Consider the following 23033-nt stretch of genomic DNA (forward strand, 5'->3'; position numbering starts at 1 on the left):
TATTAGTAGGCTGGCCACTCTGGGAAGGTTCACCACTGCTCCAAGTTTCTGCTATAATAGTGAATATCAGGTGTGCACGTCGCTTTTTACCTGCCTGGACTGAACAGAGCAATCAAGCACTTATGAGTCAAAGTAGGAAGCAGACAAGGAGATAAGTTCGAGGGAAATGATTTTTCAGTACCAGATGACTGATGCCATCGGGATGATAAACAGAACTGAAAGGTCCTTTGTTCCTTACAATCAGTTCATTCTGCATTTCCCAAAGTGCTTCGCTGCCCTCGACTGACAGCTTCAGGGAGGTAAGGCCGAGACAAGACACGCCACATGAAAAATGTTTGGAATTAGATACGAACAAAAATGACATATTTCACTGACTGAAGATCAATCTACAAGCTTTTCCATACGTAGGACTTATTGCTGAAGGTCAGAGCAATCTACTTTGTCTTCACAGTAAGAGTGCAGCTTTGTGTCTTCAAGTTTTCTGGGTTTTTTGTTTAGTTGTTTGTTTTCTCCAGTCTCACATTAGCTTTAACCTGTGACTGGCTTACTAGTGGACATGAAGCAAGCAGAGACACTGGGCGACTGTACCAGTCTGTCACTAAGAAGAAGGGTCAGGGCACACTGTTGTGTCACAGAAGTCTGGTGCAAACAGCTAAAGCTTGAGTTTGATTGTTGTAACTATTCTCTCATGATTATTCTTAATCATGCACAGATCAGGTAATAGTTAAACCATAGTATCTAAACCACTTTGCACTTTAATGAAATGTACCTCTGTACATTGCACATTGTGCCGTTCAGGGTTCAATTCAGGAGTTTCCCAGTTGGGGCTTATCATCTTATTAGTCACTGACTGGTCACAGATGCTACCCTCTTTAAAAATACCAGCTGCTGCCAGAGCTACTTATAGATGCACATTTGCTATCAAACCTCCGACCCTGAGGTCAAGGTCACTGAGAATCAAACTCTTTCAGGATTTTTAGTAGACGCACCAACTGCATCAATTTGAAAATCCTAGACGACTTAGTTATGATATAGTTTTTGTGTTCACAAGAGTGTTAGAGAACCTGACCTCGGACCTTGAGGTCACTGAGATTTACTCAAAGCTTCCTGTTTACTTGGGTTTTATTCAGTTTTTGCTAAATGTATTTGTTTGGCTTCAATATGATGTAAAAATAAGTGGTTTACATAATCTGGTTTATTTAAGAGGGCGCCATCAACAGCGACAATCCTGAGTGCTTGTATTTCTGCCTGCTGATGGCGAACGATGGTTAAAACAGCGACAAACCTTTTGTCCTTTGGGCATGTACTGGTGACTAATTTCAGCAACACTGACTAGCTCTTGTTTGTAGTAAAGCGTGTTCACGTTGCTTGCTTCTCTCTTAAATTATGCCCAACGTGTTGGGGTTTTATTTAGTTGAAGCTAAATTAAATGAGTCCTACTCAGTCTGCACACATACGATGTAGGAAAGTCTAAGAAATCTCATTTTAAACAGAGACTAGATTACAAACTGGAACCTGCCGTGGAAAACTGGCACAAAAGTGAAAATAATTAGCAACTGACGTGAGCAACTTAGCAATCGCTCTGCACATACACAATATACAACGGACTATTTGTTGAAAATATAAATTAGTCATGTTTCTCACAAACAACGAGCCAGGTGAAAGGAGCAGGAAGTACGTTTGTTTCCAACCTGTCCTGTGATGTCAGTGAGGTGATTGCAGCCATCGTAATAATGAAAACATGAGGTGCAGCAAAGCAGACTCACAGGAAACGAGTCAGACCGAATGGAGTCCATCACAGAGTATACTGTGGTACCTTATCACAGAGATGTACCAGCATTCTAAGGACAACTTGCTCATCTGTGTTATGTCAGTTCTGCTGCACTATCCTGTATCTGTGTGGCAGTGTAGGACACATGAGCTGTCTTTGGAAATCGACTGTCCCAGTTTATTCTCAGCTTAGTCTCAGCAACGCGACTCTAACTTCTGCACACCATGAGAACCAGTTACAGGACTGGTGCCACATAAATACAGACAAACAAAGTGTCTACAGACCGAGGAACAGGTCTACAGAGTTCCTCCCCTCTCTGTGGCAACAGAGTCGTCACTGTTGGCCCAACAGACCTTAACTCTTAACGCTAATGAGGAAAAAAAAAACAAGTCAAAAAAGCAAAAACACCCTCAATTACTTCTTGACAACAGTAGAAATGTGAGGGTGGGACAAGGATCAGGAGAGGCAGGAGGAACTGGGAAAGGAGGTGAGGGTGCAGACTGGGAGGCTGTAATAGGAGGGGTCGGTGAAGGGGAACAGAAGGAGAAAGAAGAGGAGGACCCCCAGCAAATAGGAGGAGAGGACAGTGAGTCGGTAAGGGTGCTCCAGAGCTGTGCTGATGGCAGGGAAACCCATGTAGTTACAGAAGGAGTGGCAAAGTACCGGACCAATCAGGTGGCCTGTAACAGACAGAAAAAACAGCCATTTACTCCCACTGGTTGACAGCGTTACAGCTTCCGTCAGCTTCCCATTCAGCTGTGACAGGCGAAAAACAAATGCTTTGATTTAAAAATAATCCTTTAAATCCTGTAACTGAAAATATTAAAACTGTGTTTTAAAGACAGAAGAGAACATTTGGACAAGAGGAAAGAATTTTAGATAATCAGCTAGCGTGCAGCTTGGACACCAAACTGCTGAGTGATGAAGAGTATAGTTTATATACAGAAGAGAGCGCTCTCATCCAACTGCCGGCCTGTAACCTACCTCAGTACCACAGTACGATGAACAGGCACACTCAATACATGAGCTACTGGTAGACGGAGCAGTTGCTCTACACTGCAAGGCCACACTGGCCACCCTGTGCACTGTGTGACACTTTAAACACTCATCCAAGGCCAATGACACCAACGTCCAGCGCATAACTGCTACAGCAAATTAAATTACTTCATCACACTTATTAACTTAATGTCTCTAAATCCCGCACATATAACATTGCTGGAGACAAGGATAAACTATGACGTAGGCTTGTGGAACAAGCTGCAGGCTGCAGTGTCCCGAACAGTTAACTACATATACCATAGGCCTTTATATACGACTGTTTAATATGGAAAACATTTTATTTTTAGGTTTTACTCAATTACAGTGGTACGCAAAAGTTAATTATAAGTTAATAAGTTAATAATTTTCATGTTTCTCCTTCATAAATCGCTGGTTGTTTGGATCAGCAGTTTCATTTAAACACAATATTTGAGAAGTGAAATGAAGTTTACAGGATTTACAGAAAGTTTGCAATAGTTACTTCAACTAAGTTAGGCAGGTGCATAAATGTGGGCACCCGCGTTGTTTTATTGGTTTGGATGCCTTCAGCACTAATTATTGAAACATAAAATTTGTTTGGTAAGCTCATTGACCCTTGACCTACATACACAGATGAATCCAGCCATGAGGAAGCGTATTTAGGGTGGCCAGTTGCAAGTTTTTCTCCTCTTTGCATCTTCTCTCGAGAGCAGCAACATGGGAGCCTCAGCTCTCAAATGACCTGAAAACAAACCATGTTCAACATCATGGTTTAGGGGAAGGATACAAAAAGCTATCACCTCCCCTGGGAGGAACATAGTGAGGAAATGGAAGACCACAGGCACAGTTCTAGTTAAGGCCGGAAGTGACAGGTCAAGGAAAACCTTAGATAAGCAGGCGATAGATGGTGAGAACAGTCAGAGTCAACCCACACACCAAATGGAGTCACTGTGCATCGTTCAACTATTCAGCGCACTTTGCACAGGAGATGCTGTATGGGAGAGTAAAGCAGAAGAAGCCTTTTCTGCACACACTCCACAAACAGAGGTTTGAGGTTTGCTAAAGCACATTTGGACAAGCCAGCTTCATTTTGGAATAAAGTGCTGTGGACTGATGAGACTAAAATTGAGTTATCTGGGCATAACAAAGCATGGCAGAAACAGTACACAGCATTTAAAGAGAAACACCTGCTGCCCACAGTAAACTGTGATGGTGCTTCCATCATGCTGTGGGGCTGTGCCCAGTGCAGGGACTGGGAATCTTGTTAAAGTTGAGGGTCGCATGGATTCCACTCAGTATCAGCAGATTCTTCAGAACAATGTTCAAGAATCAGTGACAAAGTTGAAGTTGCACCGGTGCTGGATCTTTCAACAAGACAACGACCCGAAACACTGCTCAGAACCCACTAAGGCGTTCATGCAGAGGAACAAGTCCGACGCTCTGGAACGGCCATCTCAGCCCAGACCTGAATGTTATTGAAAATCTGTGGTGTGAGTTAAAGAGAGCTGTCCGTGCTCGGAAACCATCAAACCTGACTGAGCTGGAGACGTTTTGTAAAGACGAAAGGTCCAAAATACCTTCAACCAGAATCCAGGCTCTCATTGGAAGCTATAAGAAGTGGAGGCGGTATTTCTGCAAAGGTGGATCTCCTAAATATTGATGTATTTTTTCTGTTGGGGTGCCCAGATTTATGCACCTGCCTGATTTAGTTTAAGTAACTATTGCACACTTCCTGTAAATCCTAGAAACTTCGTCTCACTTCTCAAATATCACTGTGTTCGTCTGCTATATGATATATTTAAATGAAACTGCTGATCCAAACAACCAATCATTTATGAAGGAAAAGGGTGCCCAAACTTTTGCATGTCACCATATATGGCAAATCAAACTTGTCCATATTCAGTAAACCTTCAATTATTTTGTAACTGTAAAAAACATTCAGTGCACTTCAACGTTGAAAGCTATGCACAAATGATCTTAAATCCTCTTTCACATACAGCAGATATATTTTTCCCAGTAATGCACATCTGTTGGCTCATACGATGGCTGATCTGTGCATTTTATTTTAAAATGACGTACTGGTAAGTTTCTTTCATTTAGTTTATCTCAGGTTAATTGCTGCTTCAGGACTGATGACAGACAACATTTCTGTAAACGCTCTTAAGCCCAGGCTTGGACAGCCCGGCTCAGAAAACCCAAACTTAATCATACCACCCAGCGCCGGGCCGACGGGACGCTCCAAGAACAAGAATAGTGAAGGAAAGCCTCTTACCTGTTCTGATGAAGATGAAGGCTGTGTAGGCTCCAAACACTGCCGTGTAGGAAAACTGAAACACTGGTGCAAAACAGAAGAACAAAAGTGCATCTTCCTGCTATCCTGTGATGAAGTCACAATAAACGCAGTGAAAAAGATGTTCTCACCTGCAGAGACGAAAATACCCAACAGAGTGCCCTGTCTGAACCTCAGCAACTCAATCACATGGTGGAAGTGAGCTGGAAGAGAGGACAGAGCAGGCACTCAGACATGCTGCAACTTCAACACAGACATTATTGGAACACACTCTGTATTACTTATTATACACACTGCTACTTCCAATCAACACAAAAGTTAGGGGGAAAAAACTTTCCAAAAAGCACTCAAAGTCGTGGCTTCTTTGTTTGACTTGTGCTCTTTTGCAGCGATATTGTCTGAGTGGCGACACCATCGTTCAGAAGAAAACTGCAGGGCTTCCTGCGCTGTAATGGTGGGTATAAAGGCTAGTGTCCTGTAAACAGGGTAGCGACAGAGCTCAGATTTTGCCTGTAAGTCTGGAGAGGATGAACCAGGCAGTGATCAGACTACAGCAGATGGGGGACAGAGGTGCTTTTGTCCCTGGTGGACAGTTCATGTGCTGGCTGAATTCTCATGTCTGAAGAACAACGAGCAGGGAGTCCAGGTGTTGTCCTCAGTGTTCGGTATATGATGCTTTGCTAACACAGGCCTAACAAGGTGAACTCCTGTGGAGTATGAAATGATTTAAACTCAGTGATAATGGTCTCTAGGTGAGGGACTGCATGTTTCTTTCCCAACACTGCGCCATCTAAACACCAACCTTTGTTTATATACAAACAGATTTCGCCTCCTCTTTCAGAAAGCTCCGTATAACGATCCACAAGCAGCCGGGGATGTAGTCACCTATCTAGCTTTTAGAGAAGCACAAAGTTGCAAATCTGGAAAAGTTGATTTTAAGCCTTTGAGTAGCTGCAGTTCATCCGTGTTGTTGGCAGTATATTTGCCAGGTGAATCGAAGCGTGCATCCCCGCCGAGTTTACGGACACTTTGTTTCGCTTCCCTCGTTAGCGTCTCCTGAGCCCGTTCAGAGCTGCTGCTCCTCCAGCTAAGAGCTAAACACTCTGGGTGGCACTGACTCGGCCTGCAGTAACAGCGAGGAATCCTGGAGTCATTTTTGAGAAGGACACATCTTTCAATATTAAACAAATATGCAGAACTGCTTTCTTCCATTGGTGCAATATTTTGTAAATTAGAAGCTCGTGTATTTATTTCTTCTTAGCTGGTTTTATTGTAATTCATAATTACAGTAAAACCAGTAAAAAAACAATTTAATACAATTAACGCATCTGGAGTGCAGAATGACTCAAAATCCCTGAAATGTTTCTGTAAACACATTTCGGGCAGTTTGTCCAAGCAGTTACCTTCGAACATGCAGGCGGCAGTTGATCTGGTAGTGACGGGCAGCTGAACCAGTCAACTCAATATGGAAGATGATAAACGCACATCGGCCCTCTCGATGGGACTTTTGAGTATTTATTTCAGCACATTGTGAAGTTTTTAAAACGGCTGAATAAAAACAGAAAAATAAATAAACAACTTGTGGCTAAGCTGGAAAAAACTTGCACTCACCCACTCCGAAAAAGAGGGGGCAGGTTATGATAGCGGTAGAAGGACCAGCACAGGGCACCAACATGGGCAACATGCATGCTCTGAACACCAGCTCCTCAGTTAGCGGCGCCACCACTTGATTCCTCAGCCACCGCATATCGTTGGCACACAACATCCAGAACCACGGGTCTAGAGGAAGAAGCGAGAGCAACAGGTGTAAACCAAATTTAGAAACAGATCTAAAATCATGAATCAAGAATAAAACACAGCACAGCTTGTTGGCTCACCAAAGGCCACCCGGATCCCATCGGTGAAGCTCCACGGACAATCCATGGCCAACTGCATGAGTGGGCCCAGAAACAGGACCTGCAGCACATGGCCAGACAAATATTTGAGATGTTGCTGCCATTACCAGAGCTGCATATAAAATGTATGTTTTCTCCTCTGTCCACATAATGTCATTCAGCAGTGTAATTGTGAGCACTGACTGAATGACAGTAAAGGAAGCTGAATCTGAAAGTCAAACAAATCCGAGCATCTGTGTCTTTCTTGCATCTCGAGTTTCTCACCTGACTCAAACCATTGTTTTAGCATTCCTACTGCACACGTCACCACTGTCTCGCTGTCCTCATACTTCACTGGAACTCGTGATTTCCTCATGTGGGGCCACAGTTCCTTCTCATCATAAGCTTTCTATACATCCACAAAGACAGTACGACTCCTGACCTTCTTTATACTTCAACAACACTCTGAAAACAAACATCTGTCGTGTTATCTCTCAACACGAAGCCCTCGCCCTGATCATTGATCATCACCTCTCTTCATAACCGAACATCAATATTTTTTCCCATAGCTTCATGATATGGTTCATCAACTTTATCCCTCCATAGTTACAACAGCTCTGCACATCGCCCTTGTTCTTGAAAACCACCACTTCTCTATCTCTAGGTATCCTCCCACTTTCCAAGACTAAATACTTGTGTTAAAAGGTTCACTGAAATCTCTTCTAAACATCCACACACCCCCACAGACATGTCATCTAGACCAGCTGCCAGCGTTGCCCTCGCTGTCCTCCATCCATCCTCTTCACTCTCCTTTTTCTTTCCTCCAGCTCCTCAAGAGGTTCCACCTCTTCAGTACATTCGTTCAAGACTCTCTATGACTCTGTCTAGCCACATGGTAGAAGTCCTTTTCTCCTTCCTCAGTGTCAAGCCTCACATATGAGTCACTATAAGCCTTTTTGTTTTTGCCACCAGCCTGTTTGTTGAACTCATAGACTCTGGGTATTTCCGCCTCCTTTCTTCATCTCCCTGGCTACTTTTCTGTTGTGGTTGTAGGTGAATGTAAGTACGAATGAAAGCAACACTAAAATATTTAACTACAGATTCACAGTTCTCAGTATATTTGTATAAATATCACATTTGTGAATATTTTTAGGTTGAAAATAAGTGTGTGAACATTAATAAAGTAACAATTTAAATTATTATTTGAAATTGTTTCTATACATTCTCATATTTTATTCTGAGTGACATTACAAGGACACAAAAGCGTGCATGTTTCCCACAACTGATGTTTTCATCATTCAAACTAAAGAAAAATAAATGTTTTCTTTCCCAAACTATTCCAATCAAGCAGTTTAACGATGAACATGTACTAACCCAGTAGTAATGTTAGGTAAGCACACTGGCTGTTTCTTACCATGGTGAGGAGCAGAGGAAGTATAATGGCAGGAATGAGGCCTTCAAACCGGATTCCCATGAGAACCAGCAAAGACGGGCCATTCTGACACACAAATGAAAACAGAAACTGTGATACAACGCAGCACAAAATGTCCATCCTGAGGTACTGGAACACAGCACAGTTATCCAAGATCTCAACTCACCACGACGCCTGCAGATTCTCTCCATGCCCACACAAACAGGGGCGACAGCCCTGACACAATCAGGACGCTGGTGAAGCGTCTCTTTATGACAGCAGGATGGTCCCTGAGGACAGGGGACACGCACAGAACGTTATCCCAAGCACACAAGCAGGAGATACGAACAGCTTCTGTGTGCTGATAAGATGGAGGAGCTTTGGTTTAATAATGCACACATAGAGAAGCACATTAAAATCCTCCAACCAATAACAAATCTGCAAATGTAAAGTGATGCGTCGCAGACACACTCTGGTATCAATGTGAATGATAAAAGCCGCGCTGCATGGAGTCGTGCTGAAGACAGAAACAACCCAAAAGTTTTCAGGTTCATTTCAGCCCCATTCAGTCTTACTGATACATCTATAACTCACCACAGCAGTTGCCTGGCAGGATTTATATTGTAATAAAACTATTTAAACAGCGGGCTGTGAAACAGTTTTTTCATGCTTTAAAGTTGCCCATTTAAATGGTAACTGGTAAGTGGACTGGTTCTTATACAGCGTTTTCTCCTCTGAGCACTCAAAAGACCGTCTGCAAGCGCCACAGTTTTCAGTGGCTAATTTAGTGGTCGTTTGTGATCTGGGAGGTGATGTGAGCTGTGGAAGCATGCATCACACGGTCACTGCAATTTACATCCATTCAGTTGGTGCAAGAATGTTTTAAATATTTGGTCCTAATCAGATTTCAGGTTTCTCCACCACAGCCCCCCCTCCCTCCTTCCCCTTCCCCTCTCACACCTGTGTCATTAATCTGAGTACAAATGAAGCAGGTGTTGACATTGTGGAAAACATCCTGTACCAAAAATGAAGTGTCCAGCTGAACTGAACGCCTACAGAGCAGTGGCCCGCACATCGCACATCATGAAAACCTTGGAACAGCTGATTCTACACCGACTGTGACTTCAGGTCAACAACATACGAGACCCCCGTCCTCTACATGCTTCACCGTGCCCGAGCTCATCTGGAGAAATCTGGCACTCATGTGATCTTTGACAAGCTCACAGAGATTACAGACTACCTGACAGAAAGACCACAGTCAGGTTGGAAAACTGTGTTTCTGGAACATTAATGAGCAGCACGGGGGCAACACAGGGGACTGTCCTGGCTTTGTCCCCTTTCACATCGCGTACAGCAGACTTCAAATACCATTCGGAGTCCTGCCACATCCAGAAACACTCAGATGATACTGCCATTGTGGTTTTAACAATGGACAGAATTCTGAATATAAGGATCCTGTAAAAGTCACAAAAACGACCTCCTGTTGAACACCTGTAAGATGAAGGAAATGATAGTAGAATTTCAAAGATTCAGGCCTCCTCTCCAGCCTGTGAAAGTCTTTGGGCTGGACATAGAAATATCTAGGGTTACACATAGGTAACAAACCACACTACTCCCTAAATACAGAAAAAAATATACAAAAAAGGGCAGAGTTGTCGCTTGTTGCTAAGGAAACTAAGATCTCTTAACATCTGCAGTACAGATGTTCCTTCAGTCTGTGGGGGCAGGTGTGCTGTTCTAGTCTGAGCAGGGATGGAAATTGAGAAGCGGTCCCTAGTAGTTCAGGTCTTTGTTAGTCTTCTTGTCAGTTCAGCTCATCGGTTCCACTGGCACTTACACTACAATCAGCTGATTTCAGTTGATTAGTGGTACAGTCTACATATTTTTATGGCACAAAAAGACAAGAGCACGATGTGTGGGACAGAAGCACCTCGTTATGCTGCTAACACAGCGTTGGCATCTTCACAGACGGCTCGCTGCGCCTAAGCTATCCAAGAAGACAGAGGAGTTAAAAAGCTGAGTGAATGCTGATCCGAGCCCAGCAGCCAGACGTTGACCTTCAACTGGTAGCAAAAGCAGTGATGAGCAGTCGGGCTCATGTTTGTAAATCACTGTGGTGATCGTTTTAAAGCAGCAGTGGGGAACTCCAGGCCTCGAGGGCCGCTGTCCTGCAGGTTTTAGGTCTCACCCTGGGTCAACACACCTGAATCAGAGGATTTGTTCATTACCAGGCCTCTGCAGAACTTCAAGGATCAAGGACACGTCTAAAACCTGCAGGACACCGGCCCTCGAGGCCTGGAGTTCCCCACTCGTGCTTTAAAGTCTCCTTTTTTGGTTGATGGTTTTCATCTTTGCTTTCTGGTCATACTTGCATTCTAAAGGAGGACACACACATGATCTTTCTCTAATAGAGATTTGTGGTGGTGCCTGGGTCAGTTTACAGTTAAGTGGTAATTATCAGACAATTCATTTCAGATCATTTTACAGAGAAAGTAACACAGCAAAGAGTGTAAAAGTTACTATTACCTGGAGTACTTAAGTAATGTACTGCATTATCTCTAAGAGCAGTGTTCTGTGTGATAGATCGCTATTTTGAGTAATGACCCAAACACAACAAAGAGGGGAAATACCTCCAGCATGCACAAACCTCTGACCACAGCGTGCAGACTAACGCCTGTAAATGTCTCGAGGGAACCAGTGAGAATCATTAACACAATCAATAAGTGATATCTGTGAATCACTAAACACTTATCAGTTCCCATCACTATGAATGGAGTGGTGATGACGATGAGCTGCCGCAGTCTCTGCTACATTAGTACCATCAAAGACAGCAGTGCTAAATGTCTGACGTTACTGTCAGTGCAACATTTTCCTCCCAGAACAGTTGTTAAACCAAACAGGAGGGTGGAGGCCAGCGTTTTGGTGCATTAGCTTTGTGCCATCCACTTGTTATGACTCTGTGGGCAGGTGTAAGCAGCTGCTCTCTACACCTGTGCAAACACAGTAGATAAGAGGGGAAGAAACAGGAGAGTTTCTATTGTCTAAGGAGCTGGGAAACAAAGGCGTCTGGACTTCTTTAATCCCGTGCATCTTATGGTCCGAAAAATACATATTTGATTTTTTTATTTGGCACACTGCAGTTTAATGTTGCAAAGCAGCTCTTTTTAACTTCAGTGGATATTATACATGGTTATGCTCAGGATATGTCAGCACATTTCTACTGGAAATGCCTTTTGGTTAAACTGTCAGCAAGGAATTTGCATTTGCACTGTTAAATGTTTATACAGCTTTAATGCACATAAAAAACAGCTGCTTGTTTAAGTGAAAATAAATGGATGATGGGGGTTTTTGCGCGAGTAAAGTTGTGGAGTTTTACTTTGTCTCGCAGAAATTATATCGTCAGTTATAAGGTTATCGCAAATTTTCAAATATATATTGTGATATATATTTTTGGCCATGCCGCCCTGCTCTAGTAGCAAGGAGACTTATGGCGTAGCACTATACAGCTCATCTATCTTTGTACATTCTCACGACTGCTATGAACCACTCACCATTCAGTCCTGGAATAAACACTTTTCCCTAGGAACAAGCAGAGAGTCACTGACGGGTCTTAGGCCCATTTGACTGGCGCTTTAGTAATCAGCTTCACAACTACTACCAGAAACCACTCACAAGTGGTTAGAGAATCTGCATTTTCTTTCCCTATATGACTGGGGCCAGCTAATACCAAGAAAGCCCGGTTATGAACATCGCAGTATAGTCCTGTGGCGTTTGCTATTCACAATGATAGGTGACAGGATACATGCATCTTTACACACAGTGACACTTAAGAGACCATCTAGTCTCTGCCCTGGTCCATTTTGAGTGGCAACATAATTCAACACAACTTCAAAGTAAAGCCTGAGCCAGGCGCTTGTGATATAGTGGAGCATGAACATTTTGTAGTACAAGTATCACTTAGCTGCAGAATGAACCAAGGACTCATTTTTCCTCACAGAAAGGAATCCATTATTTTTTGTGCAAACTTCTGCATTGTTAGATTTTTGCCTCGACTGCCATCAAGTCGTTGCCAAACAGGATTCCATAAATTTAGCAGCCCTATTTTGTAGCCATTCAAATTTCAAGATCCCCTGATACAAGCACAGGAACGAAAGAAAAACAATCAGAGTCAAGCAAAACAAAGAAAATATTGCTTTTGCAATTGGCCACTTTGTTATTAAATACTTGCTCTGGCCCAGAATCTGACAACTGTTGCATCCATATATGCCCTTGTCAGATGACAGGAAATTCTTTGTGCGTCTGTGAGTGAAAAACTGAACCAAGTTTTACTTCAAGTTTAAAAAACACCCTGAGAAAAAAAGCTGTCCTAGTCTACAGCGGGGGTGGAGAACTCCAGGCCTCTAGGGCCCATCTCCTGCAGGTTTTAGGTCTCACCCTGGGTCAACACACCTGAATCAAATGATTCATTCATTACCAGGCCTGGAGAACTTCAAGAGAGGTTGAAGAGTCGTTTAGCCACTTAAATCAGCTGTGTTCAAGGACACATGTAAAACCTGGTCTGCAGTGTGCCCAGGTGGAGGTGAAGTAGCAACAGCCCTGGAAGCTCCTCACAGGTTAATCCAGTCAGAAACAAGGAAGCTGTCATTGCTTCATTACTGCACTGGTAGCCACACTGTGACATGAGTACTGAAGATTATCATAGAAGATACATTTCCTCAATAAAACGAACGGAACCGCGTGAAAAAGCTCACTTGCAGATGCCACCAGCCTTTCTTCAGTGACTCTTTAACATGCTCCACAAACATGCAGACTGATCAATTATTTCTAATTAAATATTAATTCAAACTTGATGCAAACTTGAGTATGGGTAAATAATACAGGAATGAAAGCAGTTCACTGACTCTCCTTTCAAATAAGCCCCACTATAAAGCGTATGTAGCTCACCTCGGCAGGTGACTCCTCCACACATATAAGCTGCCAACATAAAAACAAGCCAGCATCAGACAGAACAGCACTGACAACCAACACAGGCCGTCGGGAGGGACCAGCTCTCCACTGCTGTGCTGCATCTTCTCTGTCAAAAAGTTGGCTGGTAAATCATCTTCCTCTGTCATAATGAAGGCGAGCCAGGACTAAACCAAACAGCTGCTAGGAACCAGAGGTGCTGCTGGGTCATTTACCAAGATAAAACATTGGCCCACACGACCTACGAAGCTGTCAGTAAGCTCCTTTCAAATTGCGGGCTAACGGAGCTAACTGGTTTGCTAACGTCTACGGCGCTTTCTGATTACGTCATCGTATCTCCTTTCCGATATTTGCTGGTGCTACCGTTAGCGTCCTCTTCGTCTTCTTCTGGGCCGTGGCCGTGTGGGATCTACGATGCGATTAATCTACGATGCAGGTGAGTTCCAAAAGTTCGCGATGACCAAATGAAGCTTTCTGAAGCTTGTATCGAAACAGGTTACTCGAAGCTTTTCAACACTGCTCTCTGTGGTGACATCTGCTGGCCAGAAATATGAAGAGCAGCTTCAATCTACAACTTGATATTAACTTCATTGAGCTTCATTCTGACTGCCCACTCTACAGAGGTGAATTGACAGTTTCGGTTTAATATCATGTAACAGTTCTGTGATATCGGGCCCATTTTTTTGGGGGGGGGGGATTTGATTAATAAATACTTTGGATCATTTGCGCATGTGCCACACTGTTCTCCTCTTAGTTCCTCCACAGTGACATCTGCTGGCCCAATTTGGCTATGACTACATCTTCATAATGCTTTCCTGTGAAGCAATTCCAAACAAAGCTACTTATTACACCAGACTGTCAATAACGGTGATCAACACTGAGGATTTTGGAGAAATCCTCACACAATCAAGGCAAGAAACATATTGAGCCTGTTAAAGACAGCAGGCTGTGACTGTAACAATTAGTGTCTCCATTTGTTAACATTTGCGTTGCTCATAATAAATCAATTTATAAAGTCAAACATACAGAGAAAAGACTGCTGTGTTTGCTGTAATACACAGAAACGTTCCTGAACTTTATCACTGGGAGTCTGGACTTTTGGTCATAGTGTACCTGCATAACTGGGAAGAAAAGGGGGGATAGGAAAAAACACATCTGTCAGGAAATAGTTTTTCTAGCTTTTGTTTCTATATAAATATAAATATACTTTTTATGGCGGCGCAGTGTGTGAGTAACAGATCATAGTGAGGATGATGTCACTCAATGCTACAAATAACATCTTCTGTTGAAAGCAGGAAAAATTGAGAGCACAGACGGAGTCAGAGCTGACCTGCCTGTTTTATTTTCTCCTTGAAAGCAGACGTGGTTTTTATTAAGATATTTTAAGGATTTTACAGCCCAGTTGTTTTTATATCTATATAATGTATATTTGATTTTGCTTTGGGTTCCAGTGTTTAAGTGAATGGATAGGCTAGTCTTCACAATCACCCCAACACTCTTGGGGATTCTCCAGTTTTCCAGTGTTTGGTTCACTCGGGTACATTTGGACCTCCACTATCCACAGTGACATTTCACGTCCTCCCTGCAGGACATCTCTTCAGACTTTCAGCCATTGCTGTGGTCTCTGGAATTAGGATAATTCCCTTTTCTTCATCCTCCAGCATCATTAGATGGGCAGCGCTTTTAGACATGTGCAATAATTTCACACTGTTCTGATGAGAGTGGGCTAATGTCAGTGTGTAGGCCTGCCAAAGGTGCTCCTACAGGTTATCCGAGGTCATAAACACATTGGAGCATTTGGTATGTGCAATGTTTCAATGTGTATCCACCTCTTGAATTAGCTTCTGCACCCGTCCAAGGCGGGTGTTCAGTGCAGGCCAGGCTGATTTGCTCCTGCACCTCTGTCAGCCTCTATTACAAAATTAGCCAACAAAAAGTGATGAATTCAAGTGTCACTGCAGCAGCAACTTATACAATATGGTGCCATTTAGAATATTGGAATAAAATAAAGGAACTCTTCTTTTCAGTGGTACTGAAAACTGGTAACTGGTAACTTTGTAATTCCCCAATGAGTCAATTCAGCACTTTGTTACAGCGCTGAAGCTACAGGTGAAAGACTGTAACTATAGAAATAATGACCAAATGGTCAGGGACTGTATTGTATTTGGAACTTGCTCATCAATAGTAAGGGAAAAGCTGCCCAGCTAAGGAGCAGACCTAAACAGACATAGGCCCCTCCCATGAGTGAGCTCAGATGCAGCTAAAGGCTATGGCTAGCAACAGCCACGAGGTCCACTCAATACAACATAAACATGGAAGAAAGGGCACAGTAGGGCACGCTGATGGGTTACGAGAAAGGTTAGAAGCACCAGTTAAGGCACGTGAGACACCACAGTACACAAGCAGAATGCTTGACAGTGTCTGAAATACAAAAAATATTAGTTTGCAAAAGCCTATAGAACGAAGTTTCACATGAATCAGGTCGTAGAGAAGTGCGCTCCATCAAACTGTTTGTGGTTACTGTTACTGTAACTGAAGATGAGGCTGGCGCACATGCAGACAGAGAACTTGGATGCGAAAATGTAAAGACAATATTCAAGCTGGATACCAGTGCACAGACCAGCATCATCCCCTCATGGCAAATAAAGGGCACTCTTCTTCTTAAAACCATGGATTTTTTTGCACCCAGCATTTAACACAAGCTTCTTTTTTTGTCTTGTTGTGATACAGCCTGAGTTTGTAATCGGTCTATAATCTTTAGTAATGTAATTGATCTTAGTTTCCCCAGTACCCTTGTGTCTTTACCCTGTTTGGGACGAGGATTATTGTGCCTGTTCTTTGTTTTCTATGTTTCAGAACTTGGTTTAAGTCCATCCAACCTTTCAGTGCAGGTTTTAGTCCAATTTCTCTGACTTTAGGTCAGAGACACAATATAAATAATTCATTCATTTTTGAATATGAAACCTTTTTTTCCCCCACAACTTGACTATATGCAGATGAATAAAGTATAACATTGCAAAGCCTCTTTGCTTTTCTGTTGTTTTACATGGTTGCATGGTCATAAATGGTTGCATCGCTTTGTCTCAATTTTTAACAGCTCATGGTTTTCCTGATACATTTATTTAACGCATCATATTTTGCCACACATACCTTATTGTAGAATTCTGTAACACAACCTTTTGTTTCAAATTGGCTTGAAAGGTTTTTTTATTGAATAAATCATGCAAATAAAGCAAAACAATACTAGATTTCCTTGACAAACAATCAGCAGTGAACATCTAAATACATTTCATACTTTATTGGCCTCCTAAAATGGAAATCATTCAGTAAAGAACAGCTGCTGTTACCATTTTTGTCCTGTAAATCTACATTTCAGTGACATTGCAAAACGGAAAATACTCCCAGGAGACACAGTGAATGATCTGAAATGACTATTGAAGCATATAATAAATTGAACTGTGTATTAATCTTTGTGTTATTTTATTGTATTTTTTAAATTACTTGTCTTTTATTATTTTATTCTATTATGATGTATGTGTTGTTGTTTTAAGAAACTGGCCGTATGGCACTTTTGAACTGAGCTGAGGAGAGAGAGGGGGAGACAGAGGTGACATCGCACTGTCTGCTGTTATTTGTGGGAGAATCGATTCTGGCGTAAGATGAACAGAAGAGAGATGATATTGCTTGTGATGCTCTGCGCTTCCTGTTCTTCTCCATCACTCCTCTTTACGCTTCCCAGGCCGTGCGGCGACTGAAGCCCCCGCAAATATTCCCTTCAACAGGAGGAATTCCACACAGATCCGAGCCGTCCTGGACCTCTGCTGGCAAACATCCGCGGGTACGGGCCTGTTTATCCCCATTTTCCATCACCTGTCTTTCTTACAGCTTTCCTCTTACAGCAGCTTCCTCTACAAAACATCAAATGTCAGGAGACGCCAGCCGGCCTGTCTTGTGCTTTATTCCTCCTCTGGAGAGGTGATGGGAATCCAAGTCGCCTTTTAATTCGTGGATTGTTGACTTTATCGCCTATTCAAGGCTGACGTGAGTCTTTATGAGGTAAAGAGATTTATGTGATGTCAGACTAATGTGAGTGATGAAGAACGGGTTTCGTTTGGTTGTTATATCGGCTACTGTGTACATGTCGTACACAGATATACGTGCTTCTGCATGGAGGGTGTGTGCTCGCAGTATGTAGCTTATGTTGTTCGTGCGGGGGAGTCACCTACGTAAATGTCTTATTTTTCTCTGTGTAGCCTGTTTGTGTGATCACATCTGCTCAGATTACTACACGTCCTCCGTGCACACACAAACATGGCCCGGAAAAAACGCAATTGGCTGCAATCCGCGCACACATAAGGAATAAGAAGAGGAGAAAGAAGCCATATTTGAATCATCTTGTATCACAAATCAAGCCTTTGTGGTGCATTAACACTTCCATGTGACACTTCCAGCTTCTAGACGTTTCCAGAGTGAATGAGGCGGAGGAGGATTTGGTGGGATGGTCCTTCAAAAAGGCTCAGAGCGTTAAAAGTAACAGTCCTTCGACGATATTCACGATGCAACAATAATTAGTCATTTGTAACTTGATGGGATGTGACCGTACACAAAACACACGTCTGTGTATTCTCAGTGCTGCTGAGGCTTTGTGCTGTGATTCGGCTGCTAGTGGCTACAGACGCGAAGCCAAACTATTCCAAAGCATATTACTGTCACCAACATCACTAATGAACATATGCAGTTCTGTGCTGTAGTGCTAAAAATAACACAAAACAATAGTCTCACCTTTACAGTTGTCCTAGGATAAAATACTCAAAACCATTTTTCAATATCACATGAAATTTTGGACCCCATTCTGCAACAACTCTGAACGAGAAGAAGCAATTCTATGAAAATGTAAACGATAATTATCAACCAGTTTTGTTAACCATAAGGTAGATTTAACAAAGTATTTAAGTTTAGAGGTTGTATTCGCTTTGCAGATGATTTAGCTCTTTTCGTATGCTGAAGACAATATATTTCAGAACCAACTAATGAAGGGTACAACAGTACACTACCTAACACGTTTAAATAATTAAATTATTGTATAGGAAGAGAAATATGGAAATGTTAAAAATTAACTTTGGATCAGTGTGATTTCAGCTATGCTAAAATGAAGGCATCAAAAACAGAGCTTTCTTTGATCCAGCGACGGCCTGCATTTTAAAACTGACCTCACAGCGTGCTACAAAAAATAATCTCAGTTCAGCTACAGTTTTCCTGCTGCTCTGCACAGCCAGCAACCCACCTGGTTCTCCAGGCGTCTGTAATCCAGTCAGCCACAGCTCCATATCCCATCGGTGACCCATTCAGCCCAACAGCAATTATTGCTTTTCGGGGTTTTTAATCTAACGACTGCCTGCTAGTTTCTATGTTAATGATTAAAAACAGCTAACGTGACTGTTGAAAATTACTAATAGTTAATCTGCTATAATCATAAAGGACCAGTCGCACACGTCGTTGCAAGAAAAGTGTGTTTCTTCATGAGGTTTTCCACTACTTGCACAGCTTTTCAGCTGCTTCAGGTCCCAGTACTCGAGTAGAGAAGGCATGGTTAGGTTGTGCTTGCCGGCTGTGACCACCAGCCTTCCCTGACACGAAATCCTAATCCCACTGCTCCACCCCTCCTCTGCAGGTGAGCCACAAACCATACCCGACCACAACGGCAAACACTACTGTGTGTCCCAGCAAGATTAAATTATAACTGTTGAAACAGGAGCTTGACCTCTCAAAAATTCCTCCTAAAGTGTTGTTCAGTATTACCTACGTTGACTACTTCAGCTGTTAGTGAGAGGACAGGACCTGTGTGCTTGCCTGCCTGCAGCAGAGGTGTCTAAAGTTGTGTCGGCTTGAGGAGGCATTTATGAGACTGCTGATATTTGCTTTTTGAAAAAGTGTGATTTAATATTCGCTTTAGCATTGATTATTATCTGAGTATGCTTTTTTTTAACTACTACCTTTACTACCTGGGTAACAGGCAGGGGTTACAGATATGGAATGTGGAGGACCTTTAAGGTCATGTGTAAGCGGTGCAATGGATACAGTGGTATGAAGGGATTTTGTCACTTTCCATAAGTCACACAATAATTTGTATTGTGCGTTCCCGTTGAGTCTTCTTTGTGTTTAGGCTGTGATCAGCTGATTTGTTTCTGCTGCTGCTCTGGGATTTTTTGCTCTTTGTGTATTTTTGTATCTAAATTGATTCCACCAGATATAAGTAAATGCAAAATGAGCTGTCATATAAAAGCAGCATGAAAGATAAGATAAGATAAGATAAGATAACCTTTATTAGTCCCACACGTGGGAAATTTGTTTTGTCACAGCAGGAAGTGGACAGTGCAAAAGTTATGACGCAAAAATTAGAATACAATAAGAATAAATACAGTACACAGCTGTACAGAATAGAATAAAATAATATACTATATACAGTAGAATAAAATAGAATAAAAATATACAATAAGATAAAAATAGAATACGAATGCTATATACAACTGAGTAAAAATACAACGATGCCAGAAAAGATTATTGCACTTAGTGTTATTGCACATGTGTGGATGTGTGTGTTTGTTCAGTTAAAGTCTTTGTTGTGGAGTCTGACAGCAGTGGGGAGGAAAGACCTGCGAAATCTCTCCGTCCCACACCGTGGGTGCCGCAGTCTCCCACTGAAGGAGCTGCTCAGTGCTGTCACAGTCTGCTGCATGGGGTGGGAGATGTTGTCCATCAGGGATGACAGCTTAGCCACCGTTCTCCTGTCACTCACCACCTCCACTGGGTCCAGAGGGCATCCTAGAACAGAGCTGGCAATTAAGTGAGTAAATCTAATCATCTTAAACTTATTGATGTCTGCCATCCTTGATGTAACCTTACAGTGACACAAGCATCAGTCTGCTCTGCACCAGACTAACCAGTTGAGCCTGCATTAAGCTCTATTTAACTGCTTGGTATTTTTATGTAACTTTTAAATTACCCAAAATTTTATACTTTAGTTTGCTTTGCAAGATGCTTTACAAAATAGCAATACATGCATTGATCCAATACCTGACTTGGAAAAAAAAAAACCCAAAACAAACAATCAATCAGTCAATCAGAACTGAATGGATGGATGAATATTTCCGTCCATCCAGTCAGCCATCCATTTTGTGCTGCTTATCCAGGTTCAGGTAGTTAGGACAGCAGTCAGAGCAGAGAAGCCCAGGCTTCCCTCACCCCAGCCACCTGTTGGGGACACAGAGATGTACCTAAGCCAACCAAGAAATGTAATCTCTCTAGCAAGTCCTGTCCTAGAACCTCCTCACCAGTACGAGATCCCCGGAATACTTCAGCAGGCATCTTAGTCAGATTCCCGAACCACCTCAGCTGGCTCCTTTTGATGAGTAGGAGCAGTACCTCTACTCTGACTCCCTCTTTAATGACTGAGCTCCTCACCCGGGCGAGGCCAGCCACTCTTTGAAGAAAATTCACATATGCTGGTTGTATCCGTCACTCGACCCTTTTCCAGCTGAGAACCACAGTCTAGGACATAGGTGTCGAACTCCAGTCCTCGAGGGCCGGTGTCTTTAAACTTTTCCATGTGTCCCTGCTGTAACACACCTGTATTAGTAGGTCATTAGCAAGACTCTATAGAACTTGACTCCATGCTGAGGTGGCAATTCAGCCATTTGATTCATGTTACAGCAGCTCATGACTGAATGAACAACAATAAAAGTACTTTTAGAATTAGATTTTTTTCACAAACTTAGATTTATTTACATTTACTTGAGGTTAGGGGTTGACACATCAGCATGCAGTCAGTTCTTACTAATGACCTACTAATTTTATTCAGGTGTGTTGCAGCAGGGACACATTTAAAAGTTTCAGGAGTCCTCAAGGACTGGAGTTCAACACCCGTGGTCAAAGTGCTAATTTTCATTCTCACGTTTCACAGCCAACAGAACCACATCCTCACCAAAGAGGAGACCCTCCCCGACTTGGCTACCCCTAGATATCCGATCCATGAAGAGAATCTGTGGCAAAGGCCAGCCACCAGAAAGGTGTTTGACTTACTTGCTACAGTTGTAGAGCTTGAATGGCCCATAACAACTGGCCAAACAGCCCCAACTCCTGAAACTCCCTCCACAGGATACCCCGAGGGACTTGGTTGAATGTTGTCTCCAATTCCCGAAATTACATTAGTACATTGGTTGGCCAAATGCTCACAACCCCTTAAATATCTTCAAGAACATAAAGAGCTGGTTTAGTGTTCCACGACCAGGGCAAAAGTGGCTTTATTTCTCCTGAATCCAAGGGCTGACTAACGGATGGACTCTTCTCTCGAGTACCCTGTGATAGACTTTCCCTGGGAGGCTGAGGAGTATGATCCTCCGGTAGTTGGAGCACCCCCTATGGTCCCCTTACTTATGGGGGAGTTCGCCTTGTAATAGGAAGGTTGCCGGTTCGAGTCCTGGCTTGGACAGTCTCAGTCGTTGTGTCCTTGTCCTTGGGCAAGACACTTCACCCGTTGCCTACTGGTGGTGGTCAGAGGGCCCGGTGGCGCCAGTGTCTGGCAGCCTCGCCTCTGTCAGTGCGCCCCAGGGTGGCTGTGGCTACATTGTAGCTGCCATCACCAGTGTGTGAATGTGTGTGTGAATGGGTGGATGACTGGATGTGTAAAGCGCTGTGGGGTCCTTAGGGACTAGTAAAGCGCTATATAAATACAGGCCATTTACCATTTACCTACTTAAACAGGGGAGTCAACAACCTAGTTTTCAAATCCAGAGGCACCCACACCCCCAAACCCACCCAAAGACATGTCAGTCCTGACAGCCCTACATCATCCAGAATCTTCAGGAACTGAGGGGGAATCTCACCCACCCCAGGGGTCATGCCAGCGTGCGGTTGTTTAACAACATCAGTGTGAGAGCATTGAAGTCCCCAATAGAGTCTCTGTGTGGAGCACTCTCCAGCACCTCATCCAGGGATTCTGGCACTTAGGTACAAACGATAGTCAGGACCTGGGGCCTGAGGAAAACTCCAACGCACAGGCAGCGAGCCAGGGAGATACATTTGCACCACTGCCTCCCATTGGGAAACTCCAGGGTGGAGTCCACTCTCCAGAAACTGGTTCCAGAGCCTCTTGGCATGAGCCCAATTATATCTGGTTGGTATCTGCCAACCTCCAGCACCAGGTCAGGTTCCTTCCTCACCAGTGAGGCGGCATTCCAGGGATCAGAGCACCAGGTCCTCCACCTCTGACTGCCTCCCAGTCCACTAAGGACCGTAGAATATTACATTACAGAGCAATCCTTACCTTTGAAGAACACATCTTCAAAGGTAAAGATTATTTTAAGAGATAGAGATAGATCATGTCTTTTCTTTGGTAATACTTGCATATTAACACCCTCTTAGAATACTCTGGCTTTTAGAAAATGAAAATATTAAAGCGACTACAATGAAAAAACTGAGATGAGATCATCCCATAATAGCAGCACTCACGTCTGATGTGGAGAATTTGGACAAACCTGTAATAGCATAACATCCTGACCTTGACAAGTACATTTTATAATAGTTTAACAACTTAAAGATAAATAATAATACCCAGTGCGAGCAGAAAGACACGTGCAGAGATCAGAGGCTGACTTTCTTACCGGGGGAGGGTAATCGTTCATGACACTGGCTTGTAGGATTTGTACA

The 23033-nt window shown here is 43.0% G+C and overlaps 2 protein-coding genes across 10 annotated transcripts in view; one reads left to right on the plus strand and one right to left on the minus strand.

The window, feature by feature from the left end:
- Positions 1-1926: 1926 nt before the first annotated feature.
- Positions 1927-13537, minus strand: rce1a (Ras converting CAAX endopeptidase 1a). Its single transcript, XM_026160999.1, has 8 exons — positions 13308-13537; positions 8551-8653; positions 8367-8450; positions 6956-7034; positions 6690-6857; positions 5210-5281; positions 5061-5123; positions 1927-2451 (listed from the first exon to the last, which is right to left on the minus strand). Exons 1-8 carry the CDS (start codon positions 13475-13477, stop codon positions 2228-2230), a joined length of 963 nt encoding a protein of 320 aa, XP_026016784.1. The 5' UTR covers positions 13478-13537; the 3' UTR covers positions 1927-2227.
- A 165-nt stretch (positions 13538-13702) lies between these two features.
- Positions 13703-23033, plus strand: part of peli3 (pellino E3 ubiquitin protein ligase family member 3) — a 41865-nt gene continuing 32534 nt past the window's right edge. For 4 of the 9 annotated variants that reach the window (XM_026160958.1, XM_026160963.1, XM_026160947.1 and 1 more), the window contains exons 1-2: positions 13714-13764; positions 16880-17166. Coding sequence is in view for 4 of the 9 variants with exons in the window: in XM_026160939.1 (XP_026016724.1) it covers positions 17380-17384 (5 nt within the window). In the remaining 5 variants the exon portion in view is untranslated. Of the gene's footprint in view, positions 13765-16879; positions 17385-20165; positions 20173-23033 lie in introns of those variants that run through there. The other 5 variants (XM_026160926.1, XM_026160931.1, XM_026160939.1 and 2 more) reach the window with 5 other exon arrangements.

Source organism: Astatotilapia calliptera, chromosome 3 (assembly GCF_900246225.1).
Source record: "Astatotilapia calliptera chromosome 3, fAstCal1.2, whole genome shotgun sequence".
Lineage (NCBI taxonomy): Eukaryota > Metazoa > Chordata > Actinopteri > Cichliformes > Cichlidae > Astatotilapia > Astatotilapia calliptera.